The sequence below is a fragment of the Chinchilla lanigera genome, unplaced genomic scaffold (genome assembly GCF_000276665.1).
Source record: "Chinchilla lanigera isolate Chin_1 unplaced genomic scaffold, ChiLan1.0 scaffold00055, whole genome shotgun sequence".
Taxonomy (NCBI): Eukaryota; Metazoa; Chordata; class Mammalia; order Rodentia; family Chinchillidae; genus Chinchilla; species Chinchilla lanigera.
Genome location: NW_004955456.1, coordinates 8,312,882 through 8,329,436, shown reverse-complemented (window position 1 = coordinate 8,329,436; position 16,555 = coordinate 8,312,882). Strand labels below are relative to the sequence as shown.

Here is a 16,555-nt window from a genome sequence, read left to right as displayed (position 1 = left end):
ACACCATGCCCATCTAGAAAAATCCTACAATATACTCGTAAGAGAGTAAGGCAAATTACAGCTTGATGTTACTACAAAAGTACAGTAGTTCTGACCTGGCAGACTCCCTAGAATGGTCTCAGGAACTCCCTAGAATGGTCTCCAGACCACACTTTGAGAACTCCTGAAACACAGTACTACTTAAGAAAATGGAAAATGTGTCCAAGAACAGAGAGAAGAATGGAGTAAGAGAGCCCAGACAAGCCCTTGGACACACTCTCCTCACTTGTGCCAAAGGTGGCTCTGCAGAGCAGAAGGAATAGTCTTTTCAATAAACTGTACCACAATAATAATAAAGATAGAAACAGAGGAAAAACAGTTGACCCACCTCACACCACTATATATCCCACAGTGTTGCTCTAAATATAAAAGGTAAACAATAACAGAAAATAATAGATGATATTCACACCACGATACAAAAATCTCTAATTTCAAAGGAAAAGGTTTTTTTTGGGAGTGCTGGAAATCAAACTCAGAACCTTGTGCGTGCCAGGGAGGCATTGTGCTACTGAGCTGTCTCCCCAGCCTCAAAGGAAAAGTTTGATACATTAACTATATTAAGAATTTCTGGGCTGGGGGTATAGCTCAGCAGCACAAGCGCCTGCCTGGCAAGTGCAAGGTCCTGAGTTCAATTCCCAGTACCAAAAAAAAAAGAATTTCTATTACTAAAAAGATACCTTAACCTATAATCCCAGCTACTCAGGAGGCTGAGGAAGGAGGAGTACAAGCAGGTTTGAGTTCAGCCTGGGCAACTTAGTGAGACGTCTCAAAATAAAATAGTAACAACAATAAAAAGGCTGAGAATGTAGCTTAGTGGTAGAACACTTGTCTACCATGCATGAGGCCCTGGGTTCCACCCCCCCACCCCCGGGTACTGCAAAAAAAAACAAACAAAATCCCCAAGCCTTTAAAAGAAGAAAAAGGCAATACAAGAAAAGAGAAAATTATCTGCAATACAGATATGGGGTGGGGGGTTTGCACATGATCAATAACAAAGACAAAAACACCTGTGCAGAAAAAGAGGCCAAAAACTAACTGAAAGAGGGGTTGAAGGGACAGGAGAGAAATAGGAAAAAAAAAAAAAAAAGAAAAAAATATCTAACAATGAAAGACTAACAATGTCATTCAAAGAGAAGATAGCCCAGTGGCCAAAATAGCATAAGAAAGGATCCTCAACCTTATTTATCAGAGAAAAGCAAATGAAAACCAAAGAAGAATGTTAAGTAGTACAACCATTTTGGGAAACTATTCCATGGTTTCTAATACTCACCTACTTACTCTCTGACTGAGAAATCAACTCCTAGATGTATACCCAAGAGAAATGAATATATATGTAAAAAGACAAGACAATGTTCACAGCAGTTTAATTCACAATAGCTATATCACAGAAACAATGATCAATAAGAAAATGAACAAAACTGTAATATAATCATACAACAGAACTCAATGATTAAAGTAAAACTAAACAACCAACAACTTTAATGGATTACAAAAACCCTTATGCTGAGTAAAAAACCAGACATCAAAAAATACATACTGTATGAGCCCAGTTATATGACATTTCAAAGACAGGCAAAACAGTGTGACCAGAACAGAAGTTTCTGAATGAAACAGAGCACATGAAAACTTGGTAGGGTGAAAGAAATGCGCTACATCTTTATCTGGGTAATGGCTACACGTAGGTACCTACACAGGAAAAATATTCAAGCTGTACATTTAAGATTTTTGCATTTTATTGCTTAGTAGTATATTATAAAGTATAGCTTACTTATATACAAAAACCCATTACATATATACCAGAATAGTTAATAACATTTAACAGACTGATAATTCCAAGGCTTGGCAAAGAGGTGTGTAATCAGGAAGTCTCAGATTCCACTGGTAGCAGTGTGAGCTAAGGCACTCACCCTGGCAAACAGCACTGTGGCATTACCAACTGAAACTGAAGGTGCACAGCAATGTTCACAGGAGCAGTACTCACCATTCTGCAACCTGGGAACAATTTAAATGTCCATTAAAAAGAAGACAACCAAATCAACTGTGATATAGTCCTACACTAGAATATTATTCAGCAATGGCTAATGAATAAACTATAGCTCCACAAACATGGGTTGAGTCACAAAATAACACTCAGTGAAAGCAGCCAAGAAAGAAAACAAACTAAAAGGTTCCATTTATATAAGCTTCAAGAGCAGACAAAACTAAACTATCAAGTTGGGATGAGATCTTGGTTAGAAAAGAAAGTGATGATCATAAAAGCTGGGACAGAGTTTACTTTTGAGAAGGAGGAAGAGTACAGCTGACGGGGAGAGGCTTAGAGGGCTTTCCAGGGTGCAGGCAACGCTCCATTTAAGGTTCTGAGTGGTGGTTACAAAGATTAAGCATTGCAAACATTACAAGAATATGCACAGTTTTGTGATTTTTCCATATGCAATGTTATAGTTCACAATTTTAAAAGGTTAAAAACTCTTGGACCTGGTGACTGACTGGATTTGGTGCAGGGAGGAAGAATCACAGACAAGGCACAGGTTTCTGGCTTGCACAACTGCTTGGGCGATGCCTTTCACTGATAGCAAACATTTTCACAGGAAGCTATGAATTAAATATCGGACATGCTGAATATCAAGTACTTCTGAAAGAGCCAAGTAGAGATGTTCAGTAAGCAAGGAGATAAGCAAACAAGTGCTCAAAAGAGAGGTGAAGCCTGGAGATAAAAATGCCTGAATTCACCCTTAAAGAAGCCAGACACAGGGATCTGATTAAGGCCATGGAGACTGAAGAGTGACAGGAGCACCTAGAGCTGATCCCTGGACTGTAACATTTAAAGGCCAGGTTATGAGAATAAGAAAGGAAGGGTTTAAGGGGTAGGAGGAAAACAAGGAACACGTCACGAACCATTAAGCAAGAGAAGAGAACATCTCATGAGTAATAAGTTGATGTATCATTAGGGAGGACACAGATTATGTGTAATACTCAGCAAGCCAGTTTTTACTCCACCTTTCTGGTTGACTTAAGCAATAAGCTGGGGGTGGCGGGGGGGACCAACACTCCTGAGAATGGCTGAATGCTTTTATATGTTCTCTTTGAGGAGCAGAATGAAGAACCCCTCTTGTTCTTCTCTCCCTCTGAGTCCCAGGAAGGACCGGGGCAGATCCAAAAGCACCAAGTCTATGCAGCTGGGCAGAATCACTATCAAAAGGTCAGCACACAGGTGCAGGCTCACTTTTCTGCCTCATCCACATGACTGAAATGGTATGAGAAGATTCACACACACCCCCACCCAACCCTACCCCTGTCCAAGGAACAGCCAGGGCCAAACCTATTACTTGGGCAGAAAAGGCCCAGGGCAGGTGGCCAGGCCTGGATCAGCAGTCAACCAAGGCAAATGGGCTCTCTCTGGTTACAGTTAAATCAGGCTTTGCTCCGACCTCAGGCAGAACGTCTCATCGTGTTTGAGAACTGAAGAGATAAAGGGGGTCATCTCATGGTGTGTTGGTTTGAAACAATTCAAGCTTAACCAGCATTCTAGTCTTCCATCCTGCAGTCCGGTACCCAAGACCTAATTAAAAATAAAATGGAGAGCTGGGTATGGTGGCGCATACCTATAATCCCAGCACTCAGGAGGCTGGGGCAGGAGGATTATTGCAAGTTTGAGACCAGCCTGGGATACAAAGTGAGCTCAAGGCCAGCCTAAACTGCATAGTGAGACCCTGTCTCAAAAGGACAATAAATAAATTTATTAAATAAATAAAACAGAGGGCTAGAAGCATAGCCCAGTGGTAGAACATTTGCCTACTATGTACAAAGCCCTACATGCAAATGAATAAACAGCACTCAGGAGGCTGAGGCTTAAGGATCACTGCAAGTTCAAGGCCAGCCTGGGCTACATAGTGAGTTCAATGCTAGTCTGGACTACACAGAGATATCCTGTATCAAAAAAACAAAAACAAAACAAACAAAAAGAATTAACTTTGAAACAAAACAAAGGTATTTACAAACTATTTTGGAACAGACACTACTGGTTGATTACTTATATACTGGATATGCCCACACTTCTACCTGCTATGCCAGGTGTCATCCTGACCTCATTTAACAAATAGGTGAAGCAGAGATTTCAGCCATCAGTCCATGGTTACAAGTGCCTGCCGGGCAAGTGCAAGGTCCTACTTCAATTCCTGATACCAAAAAACAACAACAAAAAAAACCCCAGTACTTTAGCTGGGCGTGGTGGCACACACCTGTAACCCCAGCACTTGGGAGGCTGAGGCAGGAGGATCGTTGTGAGTTTGAGACCAGCCTGGGCTACAAAGTGAGCTCAAGGCCAGCCTGAACTGCACAGTGAGACCCTGTCTCAAAAAACAAAACAAAACATCAGTTCATGGTCACAGAGAAAGGTAAGACAAGGCAGAATTGGGATTTAAAACCTTAATTTCTAACCTATATGTTCTACTCTGACTGTTTTCGTAAAGTATGTGCACTTTTGAAAAAAAGTACACATATTTACTTAATATGGGTTAAAAAAAAAAATTGGCAATTGGCTCATCAATTAATGAGTTCTTTTTGCCAAGGCTTTTCAGGGTTTCTTTCTCTTTTTTGGGCATGGTGGTGGCAAGATCTCACTATGTCACCCAGGTTGCCTCTACAAATTTTTTGTGACAAGTTACGTATTATCTAAAGAAATTTTTTTTAAAAGCCCTTTCTGGAGTTTTTTAAAATAAAACAAGAATAAATTACTAAAGGCCAGGGGTGGTGGTGCATACCAGTAATCCTAGCACTCGGGAGGCTGAGGCAGGAGGATCACTGTGAGTTCGAGGCCAGCATGGCTACAAAGTTGAGTTCAAAGCCAGCCTGAACTGCATAGTGAAACCGTCTCAAAAAGACAAAAATAAATAAATAAATAAATAAATTACTATACCAATTTCTACTATGAAAGAATTGAACATCCTTCATGTCCAACAAAAAAGTAAAAGTTCAGTAATTAAATAGTCCTTAATAATTAATGACATTAAGCAAAAATAAACACAATATAGAGCCAATTATAGCAAGACCCTGAGTGCATATGGATCCTATACCATGGTAAAGTTTCTTTAGCTTTAAGAGAACACACAAATGAACATGAGGGCAGACTTGATGAGATTTCCACCAACAAATGAATTCTAATAGCTATCTTTCCCATAAATTTCTTTTATGACAAAACAAAACCATAATGAGAAACTAGATTAAGATGAAATTAGGCCAAGTGTGGTGGCGCAAGCCTGTAATCCCAGCACTTAAGAGGCTGAGGAAGGAAGATCTTTGCGAGTTCAAGGCCAGCCTGGGCTACAAAGTGAGCACAAGGTCAGCCTGAACTGCACAGCGAGACCCTGCCTCAAAAAAAAAAATTTTAAAAAAAAAATTAAGAATTAAAAATTTAAAAAGGTATCAGTAAGTGATTCAAAAGTAAAAAAGTACACTATGTTCCTTGATGAGAAGATTGCCTAGTGAAGTTGCTTCCTTCAAAATTCATCTATAAATTCAGTACAATTCAAATCAAAATCTCAATCAGAACTTTTCCTAGAACTCATCTAAAATTCCTGAGAAGCAGGGCATGGTGGTACACCTGTAATCCCAGCGTTCAGGGAGGTTGGGGCAGAAGGACTGCTGCCAGCTTGAGGCCCACCTGGGCTACATAGTGAGTTCAAGGCCAAGCTGAACTACAATAAGACCCTGTCTCACAAAACCTAAATAAGGTGGGGGGGAGGGCGTTGGTGCACCCCTGTAATCCCAGCACTCGGGAGGCTGAGGCAGGAGGATTGTTGCGAGTTTGAGACCAGCCTGGGCTACAAAGTGAGCTCAAGGCCAGCCTGAACTGCATAGGGAGACCCTGTCTCAAAAAGACAAAAAAAAGAAAAACTAAATAAATAAAAATTCCCCTGAAATAGTAAATGCTGCCAGAAGTGGTGGCACATACCTGTAACCTTAGCGCTTTGGGATGCTGAGGAAGGAGGATTACAAATTCAAGCCTAGCCTAAGGAACTTAGCAAAACTCTCTCAAAATGAAAAAATAGAGAAAGTACCAGAGAAGTAGCTCAGTGCATAGTCCCTGGGTTCAATCCTCAGGACCACCAAACAACAGCAAGAAAACCGTTAATGCATGCAAACATGTAAGAAAAGTCTGAAAAGAAGCAGGTGTGACTATCAGATAACAACTTTACATATAAAGGCACCGGAGAAAGGGGAACTGTGGTAGTGGAGTAAATGCAGGCAGACATCACCAGAACACAACTGGGGATCCAGAGAGAACCCTATGTGTTCAGGCAGGAAAGTCTGTGGCATTTTAAACAAAGACAAGTCAACAAATAGAGTTCACAAAAGCCTATCCACTTAGAAAAAGTTAAGTTAGTTAGATCCCTACCTCACATTAAACACAAAAGTAAATTCATACAAACTAAAAAAGCAAAATGTGAAACAAATTTCAAACAAAATATATAAGTATTAAAATAAAATCTTGGGATGGTAGAGATTCTACTAAATAATACTAACAAGAAAAACCCAAAAGCTGAAAAGTAGTGAAAGATCTGACCACATCACAAACTTAAAACATCTATATAAACAAAGACACTATAAACAAAATTAAGGCACATGACAAACTAGGAGGAAATACATGTAACAAATGATTAACTATTATATCTTAAAAATGCCTAATTAGAAAGAAAAAAAGGGGGGCAGGGATATAGCTCAGTGGCAGAAGCACCTGCCTGGCAACTGCGAGGTCGTGAGTTCAATCCCCCGTACCACCAAAAAACAAAAGAAAAAAGAAAAAAAGGAGTGAACAGGCAGTATCCAAAAGAAATACAAATGTATAAAAATTAACTACAGACTCATCTAACACCTAATAAATGACGCTGTAGACAATTAAGGTGTTTTTTAACACTAAATTATAAAGACACATTCATCTGATATCAGAATGGGAAGTCCCTTTCCTAAACTTAAAACCTATGAAAAGTATTACCAAGAAACAGAATTAAAATTTTCATCTACTTAAAAAACCTGAAGCTGGGTGTGATGGTACATGCCTGCAATCCCAGCACTTGGGAGGCTGAGGTAGGAAGACTGTTGTGTGTTCAAGGACAGCCCGGGTTATACAGCAAGACCTGGTCTCAAAAGAAAGAAAAAAAGGGCTAGAAATATAATAGACTGCAGTCTGTTTGCCTAGTGCATACAAGGCCCAGGATTTGATCCCCAGCATAACAAAAACAAATTTTAAAAACTCTTGAAAAAAATCAATAAAACTAACATGTTAGAAACTGGTAACTACAAAAATAGTAAAATATCCATAACCTTGAAATATATAAAGCATTTGTCTAAATCAATACAAAAATTTAAGCTCTAAAGAGGCAAGAGGCACAAAGAAACCAAATGAAACTCAAACTAAAAACGTGAAGCTTGTTAAGCCTTGCTAATGCCTAGAGAGGAAAAATATGCAAATCAAAATGACCAGATGACACTTCTCACATACCAAATTGGCAAAGACCTAGCAAATGAGAATGCCCAGTATTAGGAGGGTACAAGCCTCTTGTCATTCTGACACTACTGGGGAATTTTTAATGACATGGGAAAATAACTGTGGATGTTAAATGAGAAAAAAATACCAAATCCATACACTAGGATTTCAGACATGTTATAAAGCAATAACTAAGCTTTATGAGCACCTTCATGCCAGGCACTATTCCAGGATGTGCACACACGTAGAGGCACTTTGTATTCACCGCGACCTCTGAGTTACCACTATTCTCACCCTCTTTTCATGAAGGAGGACACGGAGACAAAAGAGGGATGAGGGATGGGACCAAGATTTCAACCCCAGTTGACTCTAGAGTTTGTGATCTTTAACTACTAGCACAATGTACAGAAACACTAAACACAGTGGAGAGCAGCTAACTATCCATTTTAACTTCTTATTTTGTCATAGACTTTCCACTACTCCACATCTCAGATAAAATGATTTCTTATTAAAAAAAAAAATCAACAATCACAAACAGCAGTAACTGTGCCTTTGAAATTACACTAGTGGAGAAGTCAATGCAAAAGAAACAAGCCGAGCGTGGCACACACTTGTAGTACCAGCACTCAGAAGGCTGAGGCCAGCCTGGACTACACAGTGAGACTCTCTCAAAAAAACAAAAACAAAAAAATGAACTACTTCAAATGAAATTTTATGTGGAGCTACAAGGTAACTATTCTATATATGTATCTTTTCTAATTGGTATATTTTAAAGCTCAGATTTATAACATGTACAGTGAGAACAGAGCTCTTCTGAACACAAACTTTAAATTATGGATGACTGGGGCAGTAAAGCTTGTTTTATTCTGATTGTGTAATATCAAGAAGTACCTGATTCACAAAGATGAACAGCTACAAATGTGTTTTGTGCTTTTTAAAAATAGCACCTTAATGTTATCTAAGAGCTCAATTATACCTAAGACTAAAAAGTAAAACACTTCCAAATTATATCTGTGATATTAAGGAATGTGAATACTTGTTAATTACAAATATTTTGACAAAAAATTTTAAAAACATGTGCTACTCATGACATTAAGGCAGACCCAGAAGGCAGTCACATGTTATAATACAAGGCAATGAGTTTGTTTTGTTTTGTTTTCCAATACTATACTGGGGATTGAACCTATGGCTTTTGTATTGAACACATCCCTAGCCTTTTTTTATCTTTTAAAAATTTGAGATAAGGGCCAGGGATATAGTTCAGTGCCACAAGCACCTGCCGGTAAGTGCAAAGTCCTGAGTTAGATTCCCAGTACGAAAAAAAAAATTGAGACAAAGTTGTGCTAATTTACTAAGTTTCCCAGGCTAGGCTCCTATCTGTGATCCTTCTGCCTTAGCCTCCAGAGTGTAGGATTTACAAGCACGCATCAAAACACAGGGCTTGGAAGTTCATAGTAATGAATTTGCTCATATACCTTCACATAAACCAATAAACATTGGCCTGAATTTTTTAAATACCAATAAAAAGCAATGGTTGTATTGCCAGGTGTGGTGCTGCATACCTGTAGTCCCAGCCCTTGAGAGCTGAGACAGGAGGACTGCCTCAAGTTTGAGGCCTGCCTGGACTACATAGCAAGACTGTCTCAAAAAAACAAAAATAAACAACATGGTGCCACATGCCTATAATCCCAGCACTGCAGAGGCTGAGGCAGGAGGGTCTCCACAGAGTTTAAGGCCAGTGTGGGCTACATAGTGAGTACAAGCCCAGCCCAAACCAGATAGCAAGACCCTGTTTCAAAAAAAAAAAACCAAACAGCTATAATCTACTAACTAGTTTATTGGCATTATAGAGATTTAAATGTTCTTCTTTTCCTTATTTTCTCTCAGGAAATGTAAATGCACTGTCTTTTTATTTTTGCTTTTTTCCTGAAGAGTTTAAGATTGCAGTAGTTTTATATGCAGTATGTGTGGTTCTATACAACTGTATCACGCAGAACTGCTCCATAAGGCACCTCATAAGACACCCTCATGCTACCTCTATAACCACACACCTCTTCCGTCCGATTACTAACTCCTAGTAAGCATCGTCCTGTTCTCCATCTCTAGAGTCCTGTTATTTTGATGTTATACAAATGCAATCAGATAGCACGCAATCTTTTCAGACAGGGGCCTCTTTAAAACTCAGCATTAACTTTCTTGGTATAACCTGGCAATACAAATCAGCGGTCTCCAATGTATTAAAATTTAGCACCGTTATATATTTGAATATATATAAATGTTTATAGCATTGTAAAGTTTAAGATGTTAGCCGGGCGTGGTGGCGCACGCATGTAATCCCAACACTCGGGAGGCCGAGGCAGGAGGAACGTTGTGAGTTTGAGGCCAGCCTGGGCTGCAAAGTGAGCTCAAGGCCAGCCTGAACTGCGGAGCAAGACCCTGCCTCAAAAAGACAAAAAAAAAAAAAAGTTTAAGATGTTAAAATATGAAACCAAATCCTTATAAAATCCTTGTTTCACTGACAAGGATTCTGAGGAACAAATGTAAAAACTGGAAGAGTATAGCAACAAGTCTAGCACAACCTAGTGCAAGTACTTGACTGAAGGAAAGCCCAAGGCTCAGTGCTGAAGCTTTACCTGTGCTTGTAAGAATACAGTGTAAAGGAATGTTTCAGTTTAGATTTCTCCCTTGTCCAGGCTCTAGATTCCAGTTCTTTGCCCATCCGGGCTTGCCCATAGGATGCTCAAACAGGAACACTTGCTTTTGTTTCCTAATGGCCAGTTTTCTACCCTTTCATCCCTTCCTTGTGCTGTTCCCTGGAGTTCTTTCTAACCACCCAGGAAATGATCCCTCTTAGGTTTCTGTACGGGGACTTATTTACCCAGCACCACAACCCAGAGCACCAGTTTTCTGGCTCTCTACCTGCACTAGGTCCCAACAGCTCTCTCACAGAGCTACACCAAGCCTCAGACTCACACTTTCCCTTCTCCCTACCTGCAGGCAACCAGATTCATGCCACGTTCTCATGATAGCTGGCTCACCCCACTGCACATCCATCAAACCAAAAGTGTGACAAATGCCAGGTCTTCACAGATTTGGGCTTAGAAGGCCAACACTCCATGAACTTCTTAAATACCATGCCTTCACAGAAATGTCTGTGCTGTTCCAAAAGACTGCTCCAAACAAGTAAAAACTAGAATACAAACCCCAGGTATTTTTGTCATACATGTTTATAAAAATGACATAATATTTTTTCAGTTTGGCTGATATGGGTATCATCATATCCATATGAGATCTAAATGGAATTAAAAGTGGTGGTAAAAAGCTTGACCTCTTCAGCCAGATTACCTGTTTTAGAATTAAACCTCTGCTACTAGACTACCTGGGATCATGTTTCATTCACATTCTGCGTGCCTAGTTTCCTCATCTGTAAATGGTAATGTCACCTATCTTATAGGACTGTCATAATATATGTAAAGCATTTATAATACTGTTTAGCACATAGTAAGTGTTACCTATAAGTATTAACATTTACCTCTACTCCTTGTTAGACTGAATTCATACTGCTTGTGAAATTTCTGTACCAATAAACAATGGTAGCAACAAACATGTATCTTGAATTCAGGTGAGTTATTCAAAACTATCAGAACAAATGTTCTTTCACACACTAACAGTTATTAACATTTCATTAAATATGAATACAAGCACTTCAAAGAATGGTGATATTGGAAAACCAAGACACAGGTCAGCATGCATACCTTTTTATTATTTTAAAAATGGTGGGGGCCAGGCATGGTGTAATCCCAGCATTCTGACACTTCTCACATACCAAATGTGAGGCAAGAGGCAAGAGGATGGCCACAAGTTCAAGCCCAGCCTGGGCTGCACAGTGACTTCAAGGCCAGCCTGAACCACAGAGCAGTACCCTGTCTCAAAAAACTAAATAAATAAATAATTTCTTTTTAAATGGTGGGAATCATATGGTGATCTTTATGCTTGTAAATGAAAGTTTCATGGCTGTCTAGGAAAAGAGCAAAGTACCTGTCCAGGAGAAGGAGTACAGAGGAGACTTCTCACTGTACAGCTAGTTGTCTTCTTATCTATCAAATCTGAAGCAGCAGATGCATTATCCATGCAAGAATTTAAAACCTGGGTTGGGGAACAGCTCTACAAACAAGTGCTCTGGAAGCCAGGCTTCGAATCTCAATCTGTCACTACCTGGACTACCCTGGGGGAGTCTCAAACTTGAGTCTCAGCTGGACAAATGGAGGAGCAGTAAAAATTTCGAGATTCTTTTCTAATGCAATGAACTATGTCTCAGTGGGGGGGGGGGCGGTAAGCAGTTAAGAGATGTTTTTGGTTTGTTTTTTTGTTTTATTTTGTGGTACTGGAGACTGAACTCAGGGCCTCATGCATAGGCAAGCACTCTACCACTGAGCTACATCCCCAGCCCAAGAGATTTTTTTTTGGAGACAGGGTCTTGCTATGCAGTTCAGGCTGGCCCTGAACTCACTTTGTAGCCCAGGTTAGTCTCGAACTGACAAAGAACCTCCTGCTTCAGCCTCCCGAGTGCCAGGATTACAGGTGTGCCCCACCACACCTGGCTCAAGAGATGTTTTTTTAAGATATGGGAGAAGTACAAGTCTGACACTGTAAAACAAAGAAGCTCTGTGGGCTTGATTTTCTAATACTATTTAGTTTTATAAAATTGTCAAGCCTATTAATCCTTTAACATTTATACTAACACAAAAACCCTTCTTACAGGGGGTCTAATAAAACTTAGGGGTCTAATAAAACTTATAGGAAATATTTATGAAGAATATTTTAGCCGGGCGTGGTGGCACATGCCTGTAACCACAGCACTCAGGAGGCTGAAGCAGGACGATTATTGCAAGTTTGAGACCAGCCTGGGCTACAAAGTAAGCTCAAAGCCAGCCTGAACTGCAGAGCAAGACCATGTCTCAAAAAGACAAAAAAAGAGACTATTTTGTGCCGGGCGTGGTGGCACACACCTGTAACCCCAGCACTCGAGGCTGAGGCAGGAGGATCACTGCGAGTTCAAGACTCAGCTGCAAAATGAGCTCAAGGCCAGTCTGAACCGCATAGCAAGACCTTGTCTCAAAAAGACAAAAACAAAAAAACAAACAAAAAAAAAAAACGCTGGGCGTGCGTAATCTCAGCTACAAAGTGAGCTCAACGCCAGCCTGAACTGCATAGCGCGACCCTGACTCAAAAAGACAAAAAACAAAAGTTTGCATATTATTTTCTCTTGTACTACTTCTGAAATTGTGTCAAATGGACTTTAAGACTTGATGCCAGGGGCTGGGGATTTAGCTCAGTGGCAAAGCGCCTGCCTGGCAAGCGCAAGGTCGTGAGTTCGGTTTCCGGTACCGGAGAAAAACCAAAAAAAAAAAGACTTGATGCCATACCATGGAGTAAACAATATACTAAAATAATTTATGTCTGAAATATAAATGGCTCTCCCTAAAACAAGGTAAGTATTCTACTTAAAGGCATTTATTATTAATTGCTGCAAAAAACTGTAAACTCGTCAATCAATGGTAACAGCCATAATGAGACATACTTTACCTCAGGTAAATTCGGGTTTCACCTTTAATTTTTACAATTTCCGGCAGAGTATGCTTTAACATACGCAGAAACTGAGGCTCCGTGAAGATGAGTGAGTGGCTTGAGACCACACGTCTAAGAAGGGGCAGTGTCAGGAGCCAGATCCTTCAGATTCAGGTTCAGTGCACCAACTCAAGGGGCCAGGAAGTGCTTACTTAATGGTGACTGGCAGGCAGGTGCAGTTTACAGCAGAGTTTCCATCAGTTTATGGGAAACCAGGGAGAAATAAGCACACGAAAATAAACTGCTCAACAAAGCTAAGGGACTCAATTTAACAATGTTTTATTCTGAGATTGTTCTTTCAAACTGAGCTATAATGTCCATTTTTAAATGAAATGATGGTGGCCATAGACAGTGGTGTAAGTTATTGTGGTTTTTTATTGGCCATACTGGGTAGAATTTTTTAAACTGGCAAATCTATTCCAGTCTTCCAACTTAGGGTGAAACAGAAACAGTTCTCACGAAATCTAAAAGTCTAGAAGTACTCTTATGTAATTATGCCTCTCAAAATACTAGACGCCTTTACACAGAGACACACACTTCCCTCAAGACTGTCTCATTAACCTCTACCTTATTCTATTTCAATTAGGAAACTTCCCAATAGAAAACGAGAATACAGTAAGCTCAAGCAACCCAAAATCATGAGTTAACATTACATCTTGGAAAAGGATTTTCCTCAGAGTCATTTTCACCTATTAACTATTCTCATCCTTTCCTTTTACTTCTACTAACTCCAGGGTTCCAACTTTCTTTTCCTAAAATAGTCACACCTTTCACTACTACTGCTATGTGGGGATCAATAGCCAAACAACAACAAAAACATTAGCTTGAGGTCTCAGTTAATCTGCTTTCAATTAAAGGTTTTTTCACTTTGAAAAAATAAATGTTTGATGATGCTTATTCTACCCACTTCTAAAAGAAAATCAGTCTATACTTTTGTAATTTAGACTTAGCCTGCTTTAATTTCCAAATTCTACCCCCCCCCCTCCTTTTTGTTGTCTTTTTGAGACAAGGTCTCACTATGCAGTTCAGGCTGGTCTTGAACTGACTCACTTTGTAGCCCAGGCTGACCTCAAACTTGCAGTGATTCTCCTGCCTCAGCCTCCCAAGTGCTGGGATTACAGCCTATCTTTATACATATGACAAGTAAAATATTTCCCCTCTTATTAGCACATCTTATTTCTCATTTCTTACCTATCCTTTGGCAAGCATCAGATTTAAACTTTTATGTACACTGCTACATACTTAAACACTAATTTCACTCACAATTTATTAAATTCACAATTTAAAACTATGATGGGATACAGGTAGTTTTCATCTAAATAATACTTTCAGGTACTTTAATACCTTAGTTGTTATTTAATATTATTTTATTGTGGGATTTGTTTGGTTTGTTGGTTTTTTTGAGACAGGGTCTGACTCTGTAATTCAGCTTGGCCTCAAACTTTGGACGATCCTCCTGCCTCAACCTCCGAAGTCCTGGGATTACAGGTGTGCACCACACACCCAACTATTGTGCTTTATTAAAAAGGGGAAAAAATCGGATGAAAACCTCTTCTTGCCGGGCATGATGGCACACACCTGTAATCCCAGCAGCCTGTAATCCCAGCACTGGGGAGGCTGAGGCAGGAGGATCATTGTGAGTTTGAGACCCGCCTGGGCTACAAAGTGAGCTCAAAGCTGGCCTGAACTACATAGCAAGACCCAGTCTCAAAAAAAAAGACCAAAAAAATAAAAAAACAAAACCTGGTTCTTGCAGTATATGTAACTGTGAAAAAATTTAGTCTACGCTTATTACATGACTCAAACACCTGTGTTTTTCTGGGTTTTTGAGACAGGGTCTCACTATGCAGTTTAGGCTGGCTTTAAACTCACAGAGATCCTCCTGCCTCAACCTCCCAAGTGCTGGGATTACAGAAGTACATCAACTCGCTCAGCAAAAACTCTTTTTTAAAAAAAACATGAGGCCAGGAATGGTGGCACATGCCTATAATCCCAGCACTCAGCAAGTTGAGGCAGGAGGATTACTGTCAGTGTGAGTTCAAGGCCTGCCTGAACCACATACTGAGACTCTGTCTCAAAAGAACAAAAGTCAATTTTAAGAACTTAAGTATATAATAAAGCACCCTTTGTACGTCAAATATTAAGTGTAGCATTAAATTTTTATACACTACATGTTCCCAAAAAAACCCTACAATTGGTAATAATTCTGCCTAAGTTTGACATTAATCTAATATCTAATTATTCTTATATCTTGATACTTCAGATATCCTGCTGCTGTCTTTTGACTACGTATTTATTCATTCACCTAACTTTTGCTGCATGGTACTTTTAAGTTTCAAAGTCCTTTCTACAGAGGAAAGTACCATAAAAATGTATGCATAAAACACACTGGTGGTTGTCCAAGAGTATCTAAGGGTCTGATAAGACTTAACTTGGTTCAAAGTAACCAACAAACGAGTTTGTCACACTGCTGTATTCTGTGCTGTAAACTGGTGTCTACATTATAAATGTATTTCTAAAAAACTGTCTGAAGCAGTCATAATGATAACCGTTTTTCCACTCAAGGGCTACAGGAATTTCGTTTAAGAGCAAATGAGGCAGAATACCTTGTTCATAAAAAAGCACCTTGAAGTTTGGGAACAGAAGACAACTTTCATTGCTTGCTCATGTAATCATCAATATGTGGGTCAAAATAAACTAATGAGCTATATATATTTCTGTCTGCCTAGCAATATACCGATGAACAGGAGGGGAAGAAATCGCTTAAATGTAATTACTGTTTACAAACGATCAAAGTTTAAATCATCCCTTTCACAATTTTAAATCATCACTTTCACCCGCAATACCCTCCCCCCAAAAACACAGCCCCTATAAAAACGTAAATACTTTTTTTCCAAAGTAACTTACCTAGGAAAATTTAATGCGTTCAAATACAATGTAGCAGACAAAACAATTACATTTTTAAAAAACTAAATTGACCAGTGAAACAAAATAGCGTACCAAAGTATATTTTAAATCTTTTGTGGGTATCCCATTCGACCAATTAACATTTCAAAGTCATCCTAACGCTGAAAACACCATCACTGCACATAACATACTCATCCTGCACTCAAACTTAAATCAGACCCAAACTCTGGCCACCGTCCCCTTCCTGGGCTCACTGAAATCTACAGGGGGGAAAACCCAAGAAACTAGCTCCGTTAAGCGCGGGTGTCTTCTCCCTGAGCAGGGTCAGGTTCGTGCCGCCCGCGAGTGTCCCCGACTCTGGAAGTCTCCCGGTGCCCGAGTACAAAGAGGCCTGCGCCGCACGGAAACACCTGTGCGGGCAGCAGGAAGGCGGGGAGCGGAGCCCCGAGCCGGGTCCGGCGGGGGCGATCGGGGGCGATCGGGGCGCTCCCCGGGCTG

At 39.9% G+C, this 16,555-nt stretch overlaps 1 protein-coding gene across 1 annotated transcript in view; it reads right to left on the bottom strand.

Moving 5' to 3' along the window:
- Positions 1-13,330, bottom strand: part of Vkorc1l1 (vitamin K epoxide reductase complex, subunit 1-like 1) — a 58,792-nt gene extending 45,462 nt beyond the window's left edge. The window contains exon 1 of the mRNA XM_013520596.1: positions 13,109-13,330. Coding sequence (XP_013376050.1) covers positions 13,109-13,170 — 62 coding nt within the window. The 5' untranslated portion in view covers positions 13,171-13,330. The remainder of the gene's footprint in view (positions 1-13,108) is intronic.
- Positions 13,331-16,555: the final 3,225 nt, after the last annotated feature.